The sequence below is a fragment of the Periophthalmus magnuspinnatus genome, chromosome 17 (genome assembly GCF_009829125.3).
Source record: "Periophthalmus magnuspinnatus isolate fPerMag1 chromosome 17, fPerMag1.2.pri, whole genome shotgun sequence".
In the NCBI taxonomy this organism is placed as follows: Eukaryota; Metazoa; Chordata; class Actinopteri; order Gobiiformes; family Gobiidae; genus Periophthalmus; species Periophthalmus magnuspinnatus.
In genome coordinates this window covers 29,963,368-29,979,817 of record NC_047142.1, presented here as the reverse complement: position 1 = coordinate 29,979,817, position 16,450 = coordinate 29,963,368, and the positions used below count along the sequence as shown (strand labels likewise).

The 16,450-nt window shown below is 42.6% G+C and overlaps 1 protein-coding gene across 1 annotated transcript in view; it reads left to right on the top strand.

Moving 5' to 3' along the window:
* Positions 1-16,450, top strand: part of atp1a2a (ATPase Na+/K+ transporting subunit alpha 2a) — a 169,896-nt gene that overhangs the window by 24,095 nt on the left and 129,351 nt on the right. The window contains exon 4 of the mRNA XM_055228471.1: positions 8,790-8,993. Coding sequence (XP_055084446.1) covers positions 8,790-8,993 — 204 coding nt within the window. The remainder of the gene's footprint in view (positions 1-8,789; positions 8,994-16,450) is intronic.

The window sequence follows — 16,450 nt, the reverse complement described above, 5'->3', positions numbered from 1 at the left end:
TAAACATCAACGCCACGTCCAAAGTTTCATAAAGACAGATGCGTGCTGTCATTTTGGTTGTTTATTTCAAAAGTGCTCTCTCAAGGGCCGCTGAGTATTAGATAAAAGATGTCAAAAAGATTATTTCTCAAAATCCGATTGATATGTGTAGCATACTGAATTGGCTTCTACACACTGGCAAGGCAAGGCAAGTTTATTTGTATAGCACAATTCGTACACAAGGTAATTCAAAGTGCTTTACAGAATAAGAAAGACATTAAAATCACACAAATCAAACATAAATAATCACAAATAATCATCATAAAATTAACATTAAAAGAGAAGAGTGCAGAATAAAAACCTGTCAGTCATATGCACAGCTAAACAGAACTGTTTTGAGTCTGGATTTAAACATTGTCAAAGTAGAGGCCTGTCTCACATCTTCAGGAAGACTGTTCCAAGTTTTAGCTGCATAAAATTTAAACGCTGATTCCCCATGTTTAGTCCTGACTCTGGGCACCAGCAGGAGGCCGATCCCTGAAGTCCTCAAATTGCGAGATGGTTCATATGGCACTAACATGTCGGAGATATACTTTGGACTTAGGCCATGGAGAGACTTATACACAAGCAGAGCTGCTTTAAAGTCTATTCTTTGAGCTACAGGAAGCCAGTGCAGAGACCTGAGCACAGGACTTATGTGCTCATACTTCCTGGTTCTAGTCAGGACCCGAGCAGCAGCGTTCTGGATGTACTGCAGCTGTGTTAAGGCTCGTTTGGAGAGGCCAGTGAGCAGGCCGTTACAGTAGTCTAACCTACTGGAGACAAATGCATGGATAAGTCTCTCTAAGTCTGGCTTTGACAGTATACCTTTGATTTTTGCAATGTTTTTTAGGTGGTAAAAAGCTGCAGATGTTATTGATTTGATGTGGCTGTTAAAGTTCAAGTCTGAGTCCATTATTACCTGGACATACCCCTAGATTTCTAGCCTGATTTGAAGGTTTTAGAGAGAGAGACTGGAGGTGACTGCTGACACTTTCTCTATGTTTCTGTGGGCCAAAGATGATAACTTCAGTCTTGTCTGAGTTTAGCAGAAGAAAGTTGTTTTGCATCCACACACTGATCTGTTGGATGCAGTGGCAGAGTGAATCCACTGGTCCATATTCACCTGCTGCTAGTGAGACATAGATCTGAGTGTCATCTGCATAGTTGTTGTAAGACACATTATTGCTGCGTATTAACTGGCCTAACGGCAGCATGTAGAGATTGAACAGCAGGGGTCCCAGGATTGAACCCTGGGGCACCCCACAGGTCAGGGACATTTTATCTGATATACATTTTCCAATTTCAACAAAGTACTCCCTGTTTTCTAAATAGGACTTGAACCAGTTTAGTGCCGTACCAGAGATGCCCACCCAGTCCTCCAGTCTCTGTAAGAGGATCCCATGATCAACAGTGTCAAAAGCAGCACTCAGATCTAACAGGATCAAGACTGAGACTTTGCCTGCATCAGTGTTCAGGCGGATGTCATTTGTCACCTTGATAAGAGCAGTCTCAGTGCTGTGGTGGGGTCTAAAACCTGATTGGAAAACATCAAAGGAGTTGTTCATTTCGAGGAAGTTAATAAGCTGTTGGTAAACAACTTTTTCAAGGACTTTGCCTAAAAATGGCAGATTTGAGATTGGTCGATAATTGTTCAATATTGTGGCATCAAGACTGCTCTTCTTTAGGAGAGGCTTGATAACCGCAGTTTTCAAAGCACTTGGGAATGTTCCAGATTGAAGTGACATATTAACTATGTGAGTGAGTGGTGACAGCAAACTGTTGAGCACAGACTTTAAAAATTTAGTGGGTAGCACATCGAGGCAGCATGTAGATGAACTCAGACTGGTGACAATCTCTTGGACAGTTTTATCAGTTACAGGTGTAAAGTGAGTCAGCTCTAAGTGTCTAGGTGGGTGCTGGGTTGTTATTTGTGTTGTGGAATTTATGGCATTTTTAATACCCTGAACCTTGTCATTAAAGAATACTGCAAACTCATTGCACTTAGATGTGGAAATTAGTTCTAACGGCAGTGGAGCTGAGGGGTTTGTTAATCTGTTTACCGTTGCAAACAGGATACGAGAGTTTTTACTACAACTTCCAATAATGTCAGAAAAATACCTTTGCCTTGTTCTACATAAACTGTGGTTGTACATGTGCATCTTTTCTCTGTAAATTTCATAATGAACCTGGAGCTTTGACTTGCGCCATTCCCGCTCGGCCCTCCGGCACTCCCTTTTCTGTGCCCTGACCGAGTCATCATTCTTCCATGGCGCTTTCTGCTTATCTTTAACCATTTTAACGTTCATCGGGGCAATGGTGTCCAGAACATTCAAAACACTCGAAGTTACAGAGTTCAACAAATCATCAACATCAGAACACGAGGCATTTTCAAAGTGTATCATTTCCATGAATAGTGCACCTGTGTTATCATTTATGTGTCTCCTTCGAACAACTGCAGGACCAGCCGCTGGTTTGGGAATAACAGACAGGTCAAAGAAGACACAGAAATGACCAGACAGAGCAACATCCACCACATTGACATTTGAAATATTTACTCCTTTTGTAATGAGCAAGTCCAGAGTGTGTCCTCTGTTGTGGGTGGGCTCGCTGACATGCTGAGTCAGGCCAAAGGTTTCAAGGACAGAACTGAGCTCTTTAGCGTTCCTGTCAAACACATTATCCACATGTACATTAAAATCACCTGTAATGACTAAACCATCAAAGTCTGTGCATATGACTGAAAGCATCTCAGTAAAATCATCAATAAAACTCAGACAGTGCTGGGGAGGTTTGTATATGACTAAGTAGAGTATGGAGGGGGATTGTTTTAGCTCCATTTTGAATGAAACATACTCAAAAGATGAAAACACTCCAAATGACAATCTGTGAGTAACTAAACTATCTCTAAAAAATGCGCACACACCTCCACCTTTTTTGTTTACTCGTGTTTCAGATTCAAATTTGAAGTTGGGTGGAGTTGATTCCACTAGAATTGCATTACCTGTGTTTTTGTCGAGCCATGTTTCAGTTAAAAACATAAAGTCAAGACTAAAAGAAGAAATAAAATCATTAATTAAAAAGGACTTGTTACATAAAGATCTGACATTGAGCACAGCAAGTTTCAGATTAGTTTCAGTAGGACTGGATGTTATCTTCTTACAGGGAATGTGAACTAAATGTCTCTGATTGGACAGTCTAACTGTCCTTCTGTTAATCAGTCTACGCGGTGTAACTGTAGATATAGCTCCATCACAGGGCCTCAGCATGATATTATCTTTATCATGACTGTATGTCCTGAGACAGCAGAGGCCCTGTGTGTCCTAGCTCTTGTGGTTCCTTGTTTATCGTGGGAGTTACTTTCTAAAATAACCCGGACTAGGCGAAATCCGCGAAGTATTAGCTATTTTTTACACTTATTCGATATGTTTTGCAGCTGTAAAACCCCTCACCACACACTTTATACACTTTTCTCACACAAGCATTAACATTTTCCGACATTTCTCTCTTGTTTAATTCATTAATAGTAATTGTATTGCACTAAAACAATCTGCGAAACAGCGATACTGCGAAAGGTGAACCGCGATATAACGAGGGACAACTGTACAACGAATGGGTTTTACTGAAAGCGACTGGGAAAATTCGGAATATCATGACAAATTTGAACGTGATTGATCATCATTGAAGCATCACAACATCAGAAAAAACAAGAATTATGAGTTAATTTGGGCGTTTGACCTTTAGCTCCGCCCAGACCATTACTGCTCTGTCATTGGTCTGAACCACCCGGGCCCGATAGCAAACGCAAGACTCTGGCCAGATGGATTCTCATGAGTTTGTGAGCTCATAAACACTGGGCAGGTTACAAAATTACCTTGGAAAAAACATTCTTACCCTGAGCCAGTCACCTCTCCACAGATCAGACCTGTAACACACCTGGTGTCACACAAAACTAAGTGGAAACAGGTTTTAAGAATGAGAATTAACTCAGTATATTTAGTATGAAACTGTCCATATAAATAAACCTTTCACACATTCTACATTAATGATACTTTGCAGCTGATGTCGTCTACATTCCATCCATCCATCCATTTTCTTCCGCTTATCCGGAGCCGGGTCGCGGGGGCAGCAGTCTAAGCAGGGACTCCCAGACTTCCCTCACCCCGGACACGTCCTCCAGCTCCTCCGGTGGGACCCCAAGGCGTTCCCAGGCCAGCCGAGAGACATAGTCCCTCCAGCGTGTCCTGGGTCTTCCCCGGGGCCTCCTCCCGGTGGGACATGCCCAGAACACCTCCCTAGGGAGGCGTCCAGGAGGCATCCTGAGCAGATGCCCGAGCCACCTCAACTGGTTCCTCTCAACGTGTAGGAGCAGCGGCTCTACTCCGAGCTCCTCCCGTGTGACCGAGCTCCTCACCCTATCCCTAAGGGTGCGCCCGGCCACTCTGCGGAGGAAGCCCATTTCAGCCGCTTGTATCCGCGATCTTGTCCTTTCGGTCATTACCCAGAGCTCATGACCATAGGTGAGGGTAGGAACGTAGATTGACCGGTAAATCGAGAGCTTCGCCTTCCGGCTCAGCTCCTTCTTTACCACAACGGACCGATACAGCGACCGCATCACTGCAGACGCTGCACCGATCTGCCTGTCAATCTCCTGCTCCATCCTTCCCTCACTCGTGAACAAGACCCCGAGATACTTAAACTCCTCCACTTGGGGCAGAGACTCACCACCCACCCGGAGAGAGCAAACCACCTTTTTCCGGTCGAGAACCATGGCCTCGGATTTGGAGGAGCTGATTCTCATCCCAGCCACTTCACACTCGGCTGCAAACCGCCCCAGTGCCTGCTGCAGGTCCTGGCTCGAAGAAGCCATCAGGACAACATCATCTGCAAACAGCAGAGATGAAATCCTGTGGTTCCCAAACCAGGCCCCCTCCGGCCCCTGACTGCGCCTAGAAATTCTGTCCATAAATATAATGAACAGAACCGGTGACAAAGGGCAGCCCTGGCGGAGTCCAACATGCACCGGGAACAGGTCTGACTTACTGCCGGCAATGCGAACACAGCTCCTGCTCCGGTCATACAGGGACCGGACAGCCCTTAGCAAAGAGCCCCGGACCCCATACTCCCAGAGCACCCCCCAAAGGACACCATGAGGGACACGGTCGAATGCCTTCTCCAGATCCACAAAACACATGTGGACTGGTTGGGCATACTCCCATGAGCCCTCGAGGACCCGATGAAGAGTATAGAGCTGGTCCAGTGTTCCACGACCAGGACGAAAACCACACTGCGTCTACATTCCCTGAGTGTGTAATGCTAACTGTAGGCACTGCTCTGTCTGTGGCTTTATTAGACTTTACTCTGTGCTTTATTTTAACACAATCTAATCATAAAGAACTGAACTTAGCTGGAACTATAACAGGTGAGCTGATTTGTGCTGTTAAACAAGTTTTTCACACATAAAATTATAGTCACAAGCTAGATAGCATTAGCCAACAGTTTTTCAGTTACTCACACTCATAAATTTAAAAGTTGTAAATCAAACTAAACAGGGCCATGAACTCTCGTGTTGATCACATGCTCCTCAAAATGTGCTGATTTATTTTTTTATTTTTTTATTTCTCAGACGATCTTAAAACGATTCGTCAGTGTTTGCTAATACGTGTGTCGTGTCACCATGGTAACCCCTCAACATTCCACCATTAGAGATGCATGTAGAACACCCCCAGCCTGAGGTCACGGCAAAGTATTTCTTCTCCTTGTCACAAACTGTCCTCACAGACCGTTACCTCGTCTTACTCCGTCGCCATGGTGACAGATCTGTGTCTTACATATCAGCTGGAACATATTTCAACACATTTTATCTGACACAATGCAAACAAATTATTCAATTCAATTCAATTCATTTATTTTTGTAACGCCCAAAATCACAACAACAGTTGTCTCGAAGGGCGAATCTGGATTTGAGTTTGACAAGTTTATATATATTTTTTTTATCATTTTTTGTGAGTATTTTCAACATATATATTTATTTAAAAGCATAAGCATAAATAACATGTTTACCATAGCACATTGAAACTATCTGTCAAAACTATACTGCAAGAAATAAAAGTAATAAAGATGCACTTTTTAACTTTTCTGGTACACGGTCTACCACCTACTTGTGTACATGGAAATGTTATTGTTATTGCTTTGCCTAGAATGCACCAGTGTATGACCAAACTTAATCGTGTCCATGGCGACAAGCTGCTGAAGCCACCAGGCCAAGTTACAGGTCAGATCTCCGGAGCAACGATCCCACTCACATTAGGAATACATTCTTTTCCAGATAATGTCAAGTAATTAAAACACAAGTGGAACATTCCAGGCAAAGCAGTGATATATCTATGGAGACAGTGATTCACAACAGTTACATAGTGCATCTTTATTTAGTCTGATCACAAAATAAAGTCGTTCTTTTCGCGTTGTCTCTTCTAACCTTCGCCTCCATCATGTCATGTAGCAGTATCCCTCTATATTTGTAGTATTAGTGAGAATCTGTGCTGTGTTCGTCAATGGGAGCTTCATGATGGCCATTTAAAGCAGTAACAGCCTCCATAAAGCACCTCCTGTGTTTTTATGGCCCATCACCTCTGGAGGGAGGGCATCAGGTTTTTACGACGCTCCGCGCACTCGCTGCTCGGAGTTAGCCCGCCGAAGTGCACTGAAAATGGGCTGCCCTTTTGTAATGAGGTCCCCGGGTGCAGTCTGAGGCTATGGACAAAGCACTCCCAAATCGCTCTAAAGAAGTGTGGTGATGACAGCGTTTTACACAATAGAAAGTTTGGAGTGAACGCAGATGTAGTGGTCTCAATGTGTTGCTGCGGCAGTGGCAGGTTGTACACTTGTTATAATAAGGCTTCATGTTTGTATATTCTCCCTGTGTCTGGGCGGGTTGTCTCCAAGTCTTTTCCCTGCAAAAGTGGCAAATGCTAATGTAACATGCTCTTCACTAAGAACTGAATAGAATGAATATTGTTGACTAATCTAAACTAATATCTCTTTATACAGAGGAAGTGTGCAGCCTGGTCAAACGCATCATGCCTCGAGCCACAAATGCCCAATCAGATTTGTTTATTTCAATGTCGCATGTAAAACGAAGGAGCTCATTGGTCAGCTGTCATTTACAAACAAAATCAAACTTCTTTCACCTTAGATTAACAAAGTATAGTGAGTCGCTCACTGATGCCACAGAAATCCACCATGTTTTTCAGTCCTCTGGTATTTTTCCGTCACAAGCAGCCATATTTGTTTTGATACAGATGAACCATGCATGCTCCTGATTGGCTAATCCACCTGTCAATCATGCCCATCTTCATATTAAGTATTGGAGAAGTGTGTATTCTGTAACCCAGGCAAAACCGACTGTGTCTACTGAGGTACAAATTAATCTCTGGCTCATCACCACATAAAAACAAGACAAAGACAACATAAAGAGCGTAGAGGTAGCAGTAAAAATGTAGTAAGTATATTATGAAACATTACCCCTTTTTTCTGTGGCTCAAGTCGTTCAACTCCTGCTGCACTTAGGATATCCACAGCACAGTGCACAAAATGTATTGTTTTTAAAAGCAGATCTATCTGAGATCTGGAGCGGGGTCTCCTGTGGATCAACTACACAGATGAAATTTACCTTCAAGGAAAATACTGTCTATCTTATGTTAACTTTATCTTTAGATTTAAAGCCTAACTGAGTAACTTAATTTCAGCCAAATGGTAGACTAAAAAAAAGCATTTGTTTTTATTGCACTAAAACATAATTGCCTCTCCACAGACCTGACTCGATCTGGTTGCTTTGCCTGGAATGTTCCGCACTGTGGCATAAAGCTTAGACAAAGTTTGATCTATGACATTACAGTGTGTGATACAACAATAGTTTGCTCTCTGCTCAAATACAGACACACCCTCCTTCTCATCCTATTGATCAGCCTCTTAGTAAGTGACAGGTGGATTTAACAAATCACAGTGAAGTGTGAACTCTCAGAAGAATCAGCATTGTTTCCATCTTTGTACATGAATGGGTATATAATATACATGTGACCTGAGTCCCATAAGAAACAGTCATTTGAAACAGGTGTAAAATCCTTTGTGTTGATATATTACAGCTCCTCTTGAGGGACATGCATTCTGCCTGTTCTGCTCCATTTAAAGTAGCAAAATACTGTGTTTTTCATACAGCTGAACAAATCCTTCTTTTTATAGCACAAATCTGGAGATGAATCTTCATTTTACAGATGGTGTTATGAATTATGAAAGAGCAGTTGTAGTGTTTGGCTTTCATAAAGCGCCTGTACCCCATTATTTCTATGTATTTGAGCAAAATCGTTGTTGCCCCACATTAGACTACAGTTATGTTCTCTAAGCAGCAGAGGTCAAAACGTCTTTTGTGTACCTGGTGTCTACATCTAATTAGAAAGCAGTTTACTGTCTGATAATCAGGAGATGCACAGTTAGCATGCTAGTTTTTGTTAGTTTTAGGCAAGGGACAATTTGTACACAAGATAATTCAAAGTGCTTTACACAATACAGCTTTACCTTCACTGTAAAACTCCGCTCTGGTGCCTGAAAGTTGTGAAAGCGCTTATAAACTCATCATGGTGAATAATTAGGATGTTCTGACTGCATTAAGTCAGTGAGGAATAACTTTGGACCACTGCAAACTGTTTAAAATGAAGTAGTTCTGTTTTTCACCTTTTTAAGATGTTTTTACGTGACTTTCATGTCTCCTCCAGGGCCTGACCAGGGCTAAAGCCGCAGAGGTTCTGGCTCGAGATGGGCCCAATGCGCTGACCCCGCCCCCCACCACCCCCGAGTGGGTAAAGTTCTGCCGACAGCTGTTCGGGGGCTTCTCCATCCTGCTGTGGATCGGAGCCATCCTCTGCTTCTTCGCCTACAGCATCCAGGTCGGCACTGAGGACGAGCCAGTCAATGACAATGTAAGAGCACACTGATATACTCACATTAACCTTTTAGCCAAGAAAGGTTCAAATAGACTCAAACACATTTTTTTTTCATTGTGTTGTTTTTATTGCATTGAAAAACGTAGTAAAACATGTGTCCTTACTGCGTACCACTTGTCCTACGTACCTCCACAAACCTCATCTTATTTGGCCTGGAAAATGTTCTTTTGGCTATAATATTCCACATGGAAAATATTCCTAGGTAAGGTTTCCACTTTCTATTTCCTTGGATTCATGCAGGTGATGTGCCACCTCCAGAAAGTTGCATAGTGTTGCTTTAAAGGCCCTACATTACACAGTATTGACTCTTGTAGCTTTAATCCATGTTCTAATGTTGTTTCCTCCTCAAAAACATGCCTGGAGTTGTGTTTTGTTTCATACACACATGTCTGAGTAACTCTTTTTTATTAGTCTGTAACATCTCCAAAGCTCAAAATGCTCTGTTCCACCTTGTGATGTCATCAAGTGGTAGTTTTCAAGTTAACAGCTCCTTTAGTTCAGTAGAAATGATCCAAATGATTCTAGTGAAAGTGTATGGAGTTTGTTTTTTGATGATGATTTGAGGTAGTTAGTGTTATTCTTGATGTTGCGTGTCCATCGTGGCTCCAGTTTGTCGTGGTCATGTGATTTACTGGTGAGGTCGTTTTGTCATTATTTGATTGTGATTTTGGAAGACCTGAACCTCTCGAAGTGCCGTTATGGGGCAGGTGGTGCTCGACATGAGAACTTTGAGCATTTAGAGTTTGGACAAATCAAATCAATAAATAACTACTGGTAAATTAAACTAGGTCTACACTACAATTATTCTCTCTTCTCCCCCCCCCCTCCTCTTTCCTTTTTCTTTCTCTCTCTCCCTTTCTCCTCCTCCTTCTTTTAGTCTCTCCCTTCTCTCTCTCACTTCCTCTTCTCCCTCTCTCCTCCTTTCTCCATCCCTCACTGTCTCTCATCTGTATCGCTCTTTGTCTCTCCTCCTCTTTCTTTCCCTTCTTTTATTGTCTGTTCATCCCTTTTCTCCCTGTCTCCCTCTCTCCCCTCCCCTAAGCTCTTTCGCTTTCCCCCTCCTGTCCTCTTTTATTTCTCTCCCTCTCCTCGCTCCCTTTCTCTGTTCCCTTTCCCTCTCTCTGTTCCCTTTCCCTCTCTCTCTGTTCCCTTTCTCTCTCTGTCTCTCTCCTCTCCTTCTCCCCCTCTCTATTCCCTCTCTCCTCCTCCTCACTCTCTCCCCCCTCCATTCCCTCTCTTCTCCTCTCCTCCTCTCTCCATTCTCTCTCTCCTCTTCTCCTTGCTTTCTCTCATTCCCTCTCTCTCTCCTCCTCTCTCTCCATTCTCTCTCTCCTCTTCTCCTTGCTTTCTCTCATTCCCTCTCTCTCCCTCTGTTCCCTCTCTTCTCCTCACTCTCGTCCCATCTCTCTCTCCATTCCATCTCTCCTCCCTCTCTCTCTCCTCTTCCCTCTCTCTCCTCTCACTCTCTCCCCCTCTCACCTCTCCTCCTCTCTCTCCATTCCCTCTCTCCCCCCCTCCCTCTCTCTCTCCATTCCCTCTCTCTCTCCTCCTCTCCTCCTCCTCCCTCTCTCTCTAATCCTGCTGATATAATCTGAGTGCAGCTGATGCTCCACTGAACCACTTTACCCTCTGCTCGCCACATTATGCCTTTAGAACGGGAGCACTCGTTTAAGATGGAAATACTCTCTGCTATCTCTCCGCTCTCTTTTCTCTTCACTGCTCTATCTCTCCTCACCTCCCTCCCTCTCTCCCACCCTCCACGCTCTCTCACTGCTCCCTCTCTCTTCTTTTTATAGAAGGAACCTCTATCTTTTTCTCTTTTGATTTTCTTCATCTCACTTCTTTCTCTTTCCTCTGACCAATACCGTTTTTATTTGTCTCCCTCTCTCCAGTTTGACCTCTTCTTTCTTTTCCTACTGCTCTTTCATATTTTTCTCTCTGTTCCTCTCTCCACGACCCCTGTTCTCTTTTATCCCTGTCTCTATCTCTGCTTTCTTTCTGTCCACACTTTGCCTCTCTCTCATTCTCATCTCCTCACACCTCTCTCTCTTCTTTCTGCCTCTTCTCTCTCCGTCTCTCTCCTTGCTTATCCCATCTTTACTCTTTGCTACTTTTCACTCTTATTCGTTGCCATCTTTCTCTCCTTCCTTACGTCTCTCTTTCCCCATCCTGATTCTGTCCCCCTTTTCGCTCTCCTTTCTTCCCCTCTCCTCTCTTTGCCTTCTCTATTTTCTCTCCCCAACTGCGACCTATGCATCTTTTTGTCTGCCTGTCTTTCTCTCATCCCTTTTCTCTCTCCTTACCTCCCTCTCTCTACCCAATCTCTATCTTCACCTTCTCCTCTCTTTCTGTCCTCTCTCTCCCTTTCTCCTGTCTCTTCCTTCTCTCCTCTCTGTTCTCTCCCCAACTCCCATCTCTCTGTCCCCCTTCTCTTTGTGCCTCCCTTCTGTCTCTCTTATCTTCCTTGTCTTTTTGTCTTCTCTTCCCCTCTCTCCTCCCTCTTTCTTTCTCTTCAGCCCCCTCTTTCTGTCCCCCCTCATTCTCTTCACCCCTCCTTTTTCTGCCCTCACACCCCCTCTCTCCTCTCTCCCCCCACTTTCTCTCTCTTTTCTCTCACCCTCGCTTTCTATCTCCCCCACCTCTTCACCTGCCCTGCCTTTCTGTTCTCTCTCTTCTCTCCCCAGCTCCTTTCTGTCTGTCTATCTATCTATCTATCTATCTATCTATCTATCTATCTATCTATCTATCTATCTATCTATCTATCTATCTATCTATCTATCTATCTATCTATCTATCTATCTATCTATCTATCTATCTATCTATCTATCTATCTATCTATCTATCTATCTATCTATCTATCTATCTATCTGTCTATGTATCTGTTTGTCTGTCTGTCTCTCTCCCTGCCCCCCTCTGTGTCTCCCTTCTTTCTCTCTTATCCCCCCTCTCCTTCTTCCTCTCTCCCTTCCTCCCCCTCTCCTCACATTATCCTTCTGAGTGTCCCCCTCTGTTGTATTGTTGTCATTTGCTCCAGTGTCTGTCTGTCTCTCCCTCCCTCTCGCTCCCTCTGTCCCTCCCTCTCTCCCCCTCTCCCTCCCTCCCTCTCTCCTCACATTATCCTCCTACGTGTCCCCCTCTGTTGTCGCGTTGTGCTCCAGTGTGTGTCGATGAGTAGATTTTAAAGAGCTCAGATTTATGTCTTTATAAAGATGGTCTTGTGAGCCGTCTGCTCGGGCGCTGTCTGTGCTAATGCTGAAAACGAGCTTTACTTAAACATGTTATTGATGTGGACAGATGTGGCTCTTAATTCTGCGCAGATGTCGAGAGGAGGAGCCGCGCCCGCAGAAAGATGAAACGCTCACATTTAAAACCCGGAAAATAACAAAACCTTTTATAAGTGTTCTCATGATGGATCTTTTAGAACAAGACGCGAACCAATCACACACTGTAGTCTCAAAGCACAGGGTGGGTCAATGCTGTTGTGTCCTTTGGCAAAACACTTAGCCAGGATTGTTCCGATACCAAAGAAAATTGAGATAAATGATAATACTGAAACTACTTTATGCCTCTGACACAAAGCAGGAGAGTCCCACTAAACTCATTTTTACATAACAGCATCATTTCAAGGCCTGTGCTGCAACACATCAAATACTGGACGATAATTAGAGGATAATTAGTCGTAGAAGTGATTTATTCAACTCTACAGCTCAAGGTTGACTTTATTACATTAAAAAAATTACAAAAATCTCCACGATATTCCAAACAAACTGTACACACAATAAATATTGAGCTCCAAAATATATATTTCCAGCTTTCATATACTGAACGATAAATTGATATAGTGATTATCGTGACAAGTCTAGATATTGGTATCGGTAAAAGCTCCGATACCATGTGTTTTCAGGTATCGGTGAGTTCACAGAACAAATCACCGATCTGATACCACTCTGTATTTTCCAGAATAAGGACCCGTAGACACGAGTACTGCAGCTGTTGATGTCTGCGGCTAATGCTAATGCTAACGCCCAGAGCAGGTTAAATGCAGACTGTGGAGCACGATAATAATGACAGAAAAGATGTTTGTGTTAGCTTTTGACGCTTACATTTAGCATTTGAAGTGGAAAGTTTCCCTCTGAACTTGGGGAAATAACTAGGGAAAGTGCAGCCGACAACAGCGCTAACGTGGTAACAACTCTAACAGCGCTAATGCCACAACAGCGCTAACATGACAACAGTGTTAATACAGCAACAGCGCTAACAGCACTAACATGACAACGGTGTTAATACCACAACAGTGCTAACACAATAACAGCGCCAACATGACAACAGGGTTAATGCGACAACATCGCTAACACGTTTACTCTGCATAATTAGCCATGTGCTCCGAGGATATTCAAATACGCTCAGTTCATATACTATTGTTGTATTCTTAGGCAAGACACTTCACATCTATTTTTTAATAAAGACATAATCAGTAAATACAATAAATAACCCAAAAGCGAACTTTAGTTTCAAAGTACAGATCAGGTTGGTTTAAATCCAGCTGTGTCTGTGGGCAAGGCTCTAAATCCTTCTTGCTTCATGTTTCTACAGGGGCCTTGTCCTCCAGATACATTGTGATACATTGTGTCATTAGGCAAGACACTTTAGCTCTTTTTTTGAACAAGTCATAATCAAAAAACAACTTTAAAGTAGTGATCAGGTAGTGGAGTTGGTGGTTCAAAGGTCAGACGTTGCTTTGTTTCATATTTCTACTACACTATGGTGCCTCTGTGAAAAGGCTTGTCCTCCAAATAAATACATTTAAAATATGCTGCTGTAGTGTCGTTGAGCAAGACACTTCACCCTCTAGAGTCTGTATGAGTCAGCGGGTGAGAGTTCCCCTTTTTGTAAGTGTGATTCACAACAGTAATGTGCTTAAGCGAGGTTTGAACTGGTGACCTTGTGGCTGTGGTTGAATGCTTAACCCGCTGCACTTCACTCCTGACCCTGTAATAAGATATGAACAGTTTATTTTCATTGCGTGATGTTCCTGACAAATTCTTCCTTTTTGGAGGCAACAAAGGCTCCTCTTTTGGTTTGATCAAGAATAATATAAATCCCGTGTAATCCCTCAGTCGTCCAGGTATGATTCAGAGTAAAAGACACGTTCGAGTCTTTGGATGGGCAGCTGAACGTCTTCACTCCTACAGCTTCTTGTCCAGTTGACACATTAGAATTTTTCTTTTACAATCAATAATAAATAAAGTCCCAGGAACAGTAAACAGTAACAGTAACTCTGCTCAGATTTGCTCCTTAGTTCAGTTTGTGCATTTTCATCAGTGTTTGAAATGTAGCTTTTAAAACACCATGTTATTTATTATTTATTCACACTTTGCTGAATTTTAACTGTACTTTTTTTGACCGACAAACAGCCACATTATCACAACATCGTTACCTCGTTACAATATTTTAATCGATTCTTTTTCCAGACCAATGTTTAGTTTGTTTTCATACAGTTTGGATGACTTAATATTGCTCTGAGGAATTAATGGAAGACCAGATGAACCTCACTGGAGTAGCTAGTCAGCAGTAGAATGTAATGAAGTAAAAGTAAAAGTAGTAAGTACTGTGCACCTATAAACTGTAAGTGTCTGTGTTTAAGTCTATTTTACAATGGATACTTTTTATTTTTACTTCACTACATTTGAGAGCAGTATCTGTACTTTCTACTCCACTATATTTTTGAGCTGGACTGAAAAGTAAAAGTATTTTTTTGTAATAGCTTGAGACCCGGTGAAAAGCCTGAGGGGGTATTTCTTAACATGTTTGTTGTTTGAGGAAACTAAAATATACAAATAAAAACAGCTAAAAGAAAAAAACAACAACTATCGATTCAGTTGTTTCTGTTGAACAAAATTCAGCACAAATCTTAATTTAAAGAGTGAGAAATACTTTTGCTTTCTACTCATTTTTAAACAGATACTTTAACTTTAATACTTTTACTTACGGAAATTTGTTAATTTGATACTTTTACCATTATCTGTACTTTTACTTAAGTAACTAAACTGAGTACTTCTTCCACCACTGCTTCTGTCCGACTTTTAAACTCTTGATATTTGACATTTTCGAAAACTGTATAGCAAAAAATAAAGGGACATTTAATTCCAGAAGTGGTGGAACTGTTGAGCTGCTCTTTAGAAAGTTTAAGTGTTTTATAAAAGCTTATATAATCGCCCAATAGCCTCTAATTAGCATGCTAATTACCTCTTGCTAATATGTTATCCCTGAACCTTAGCGTTACAGAAATTTATGAATGAGTTTATGTGAGGATTACGGATCCAGGAGGACACATAAGTCTGTAGATCCGTCTCCTCCTCTGCGGTGTCCGTCCTCCTTATGGGCCCCGTACCTCCTGCTGTGAAACTCCCAGGAGCAAAGATAAAACGCACCCGAGTGTAAAACAGTGCAATCTGCTGCTCTGTCACATCACTACTGCAGTATTCGCCCAAACAAACTTCTATATCCAACACTTTTCCTCGAGTTCCACCACCTGCTCCACGCTTTCATCTCCAAAACCAGAACACAAGTGTAACACGACATAACCGAAAGCCGTAGTCAAAACGCGCGTCTCCCAAAATGGTTTGAAAACACGACTACAAAGTGCGAGAGGGGCCTGTATTTCCGGAGAAGCCTTTGAAGAACCAGAAAGTTGCTGTGTTGGTTTGTAGGTTTGCAGGGAGCAGCTGTTCACTTGGATGGACGCTGAATGAGGCGTTTAAAGACAGAAATAGCTTGGGAGAATTTAGCGCTCGCCTCTTTCTGAAGCAGAGCGCTCGTCCTGTGGTGTAGCAGTCTGCAGTGCGCCTGGTGTGAGGAAAACTCTGTCGGGTTTTAAAGGAGACATGACGTTTTAGAGCTTGATGTTCTAATTGTTTCCATCACCCTGATTGTTGTATTTAAGGTAATTGGTGCGTATTTGAGTCATCCCGTTCACACCTCCACCTGGACACGCCCACTGTGACATACGCACTTCCTTTTCCAGTTTTATTTTCGTAACTAGTGATACATGTAGGATTTGGCAGCATCACAGAGTCACTTTGGTTACTCTATCTACTCATGGTATCTGCAGTATATATAGATTTTAACTATAGAGCAGACACAAGCACCACACGTCTGTGTTTATAAAGGGTTTAACATGTAAAAGAGCAGATGATTATTTGAACACATGAAGCAGGTGAGTGCACAGAGCCGACACAGAGGCACAGCTTCTGAACATTCAGTTATATTTATGTAAAGTAAGTCTTTGTTCTGCTTATGTTCATCTTTTCTTTCAAATGGTTTATCAAATTACATGCAGTGTACCCTGAGTCTAATCATCCTCTCCCTCCTCCTCTCTCCTCTCCTTCCTCTTTTCCCCCTCCTCTCCTCCTCCTCTTCTCCTTCCTTCTCTT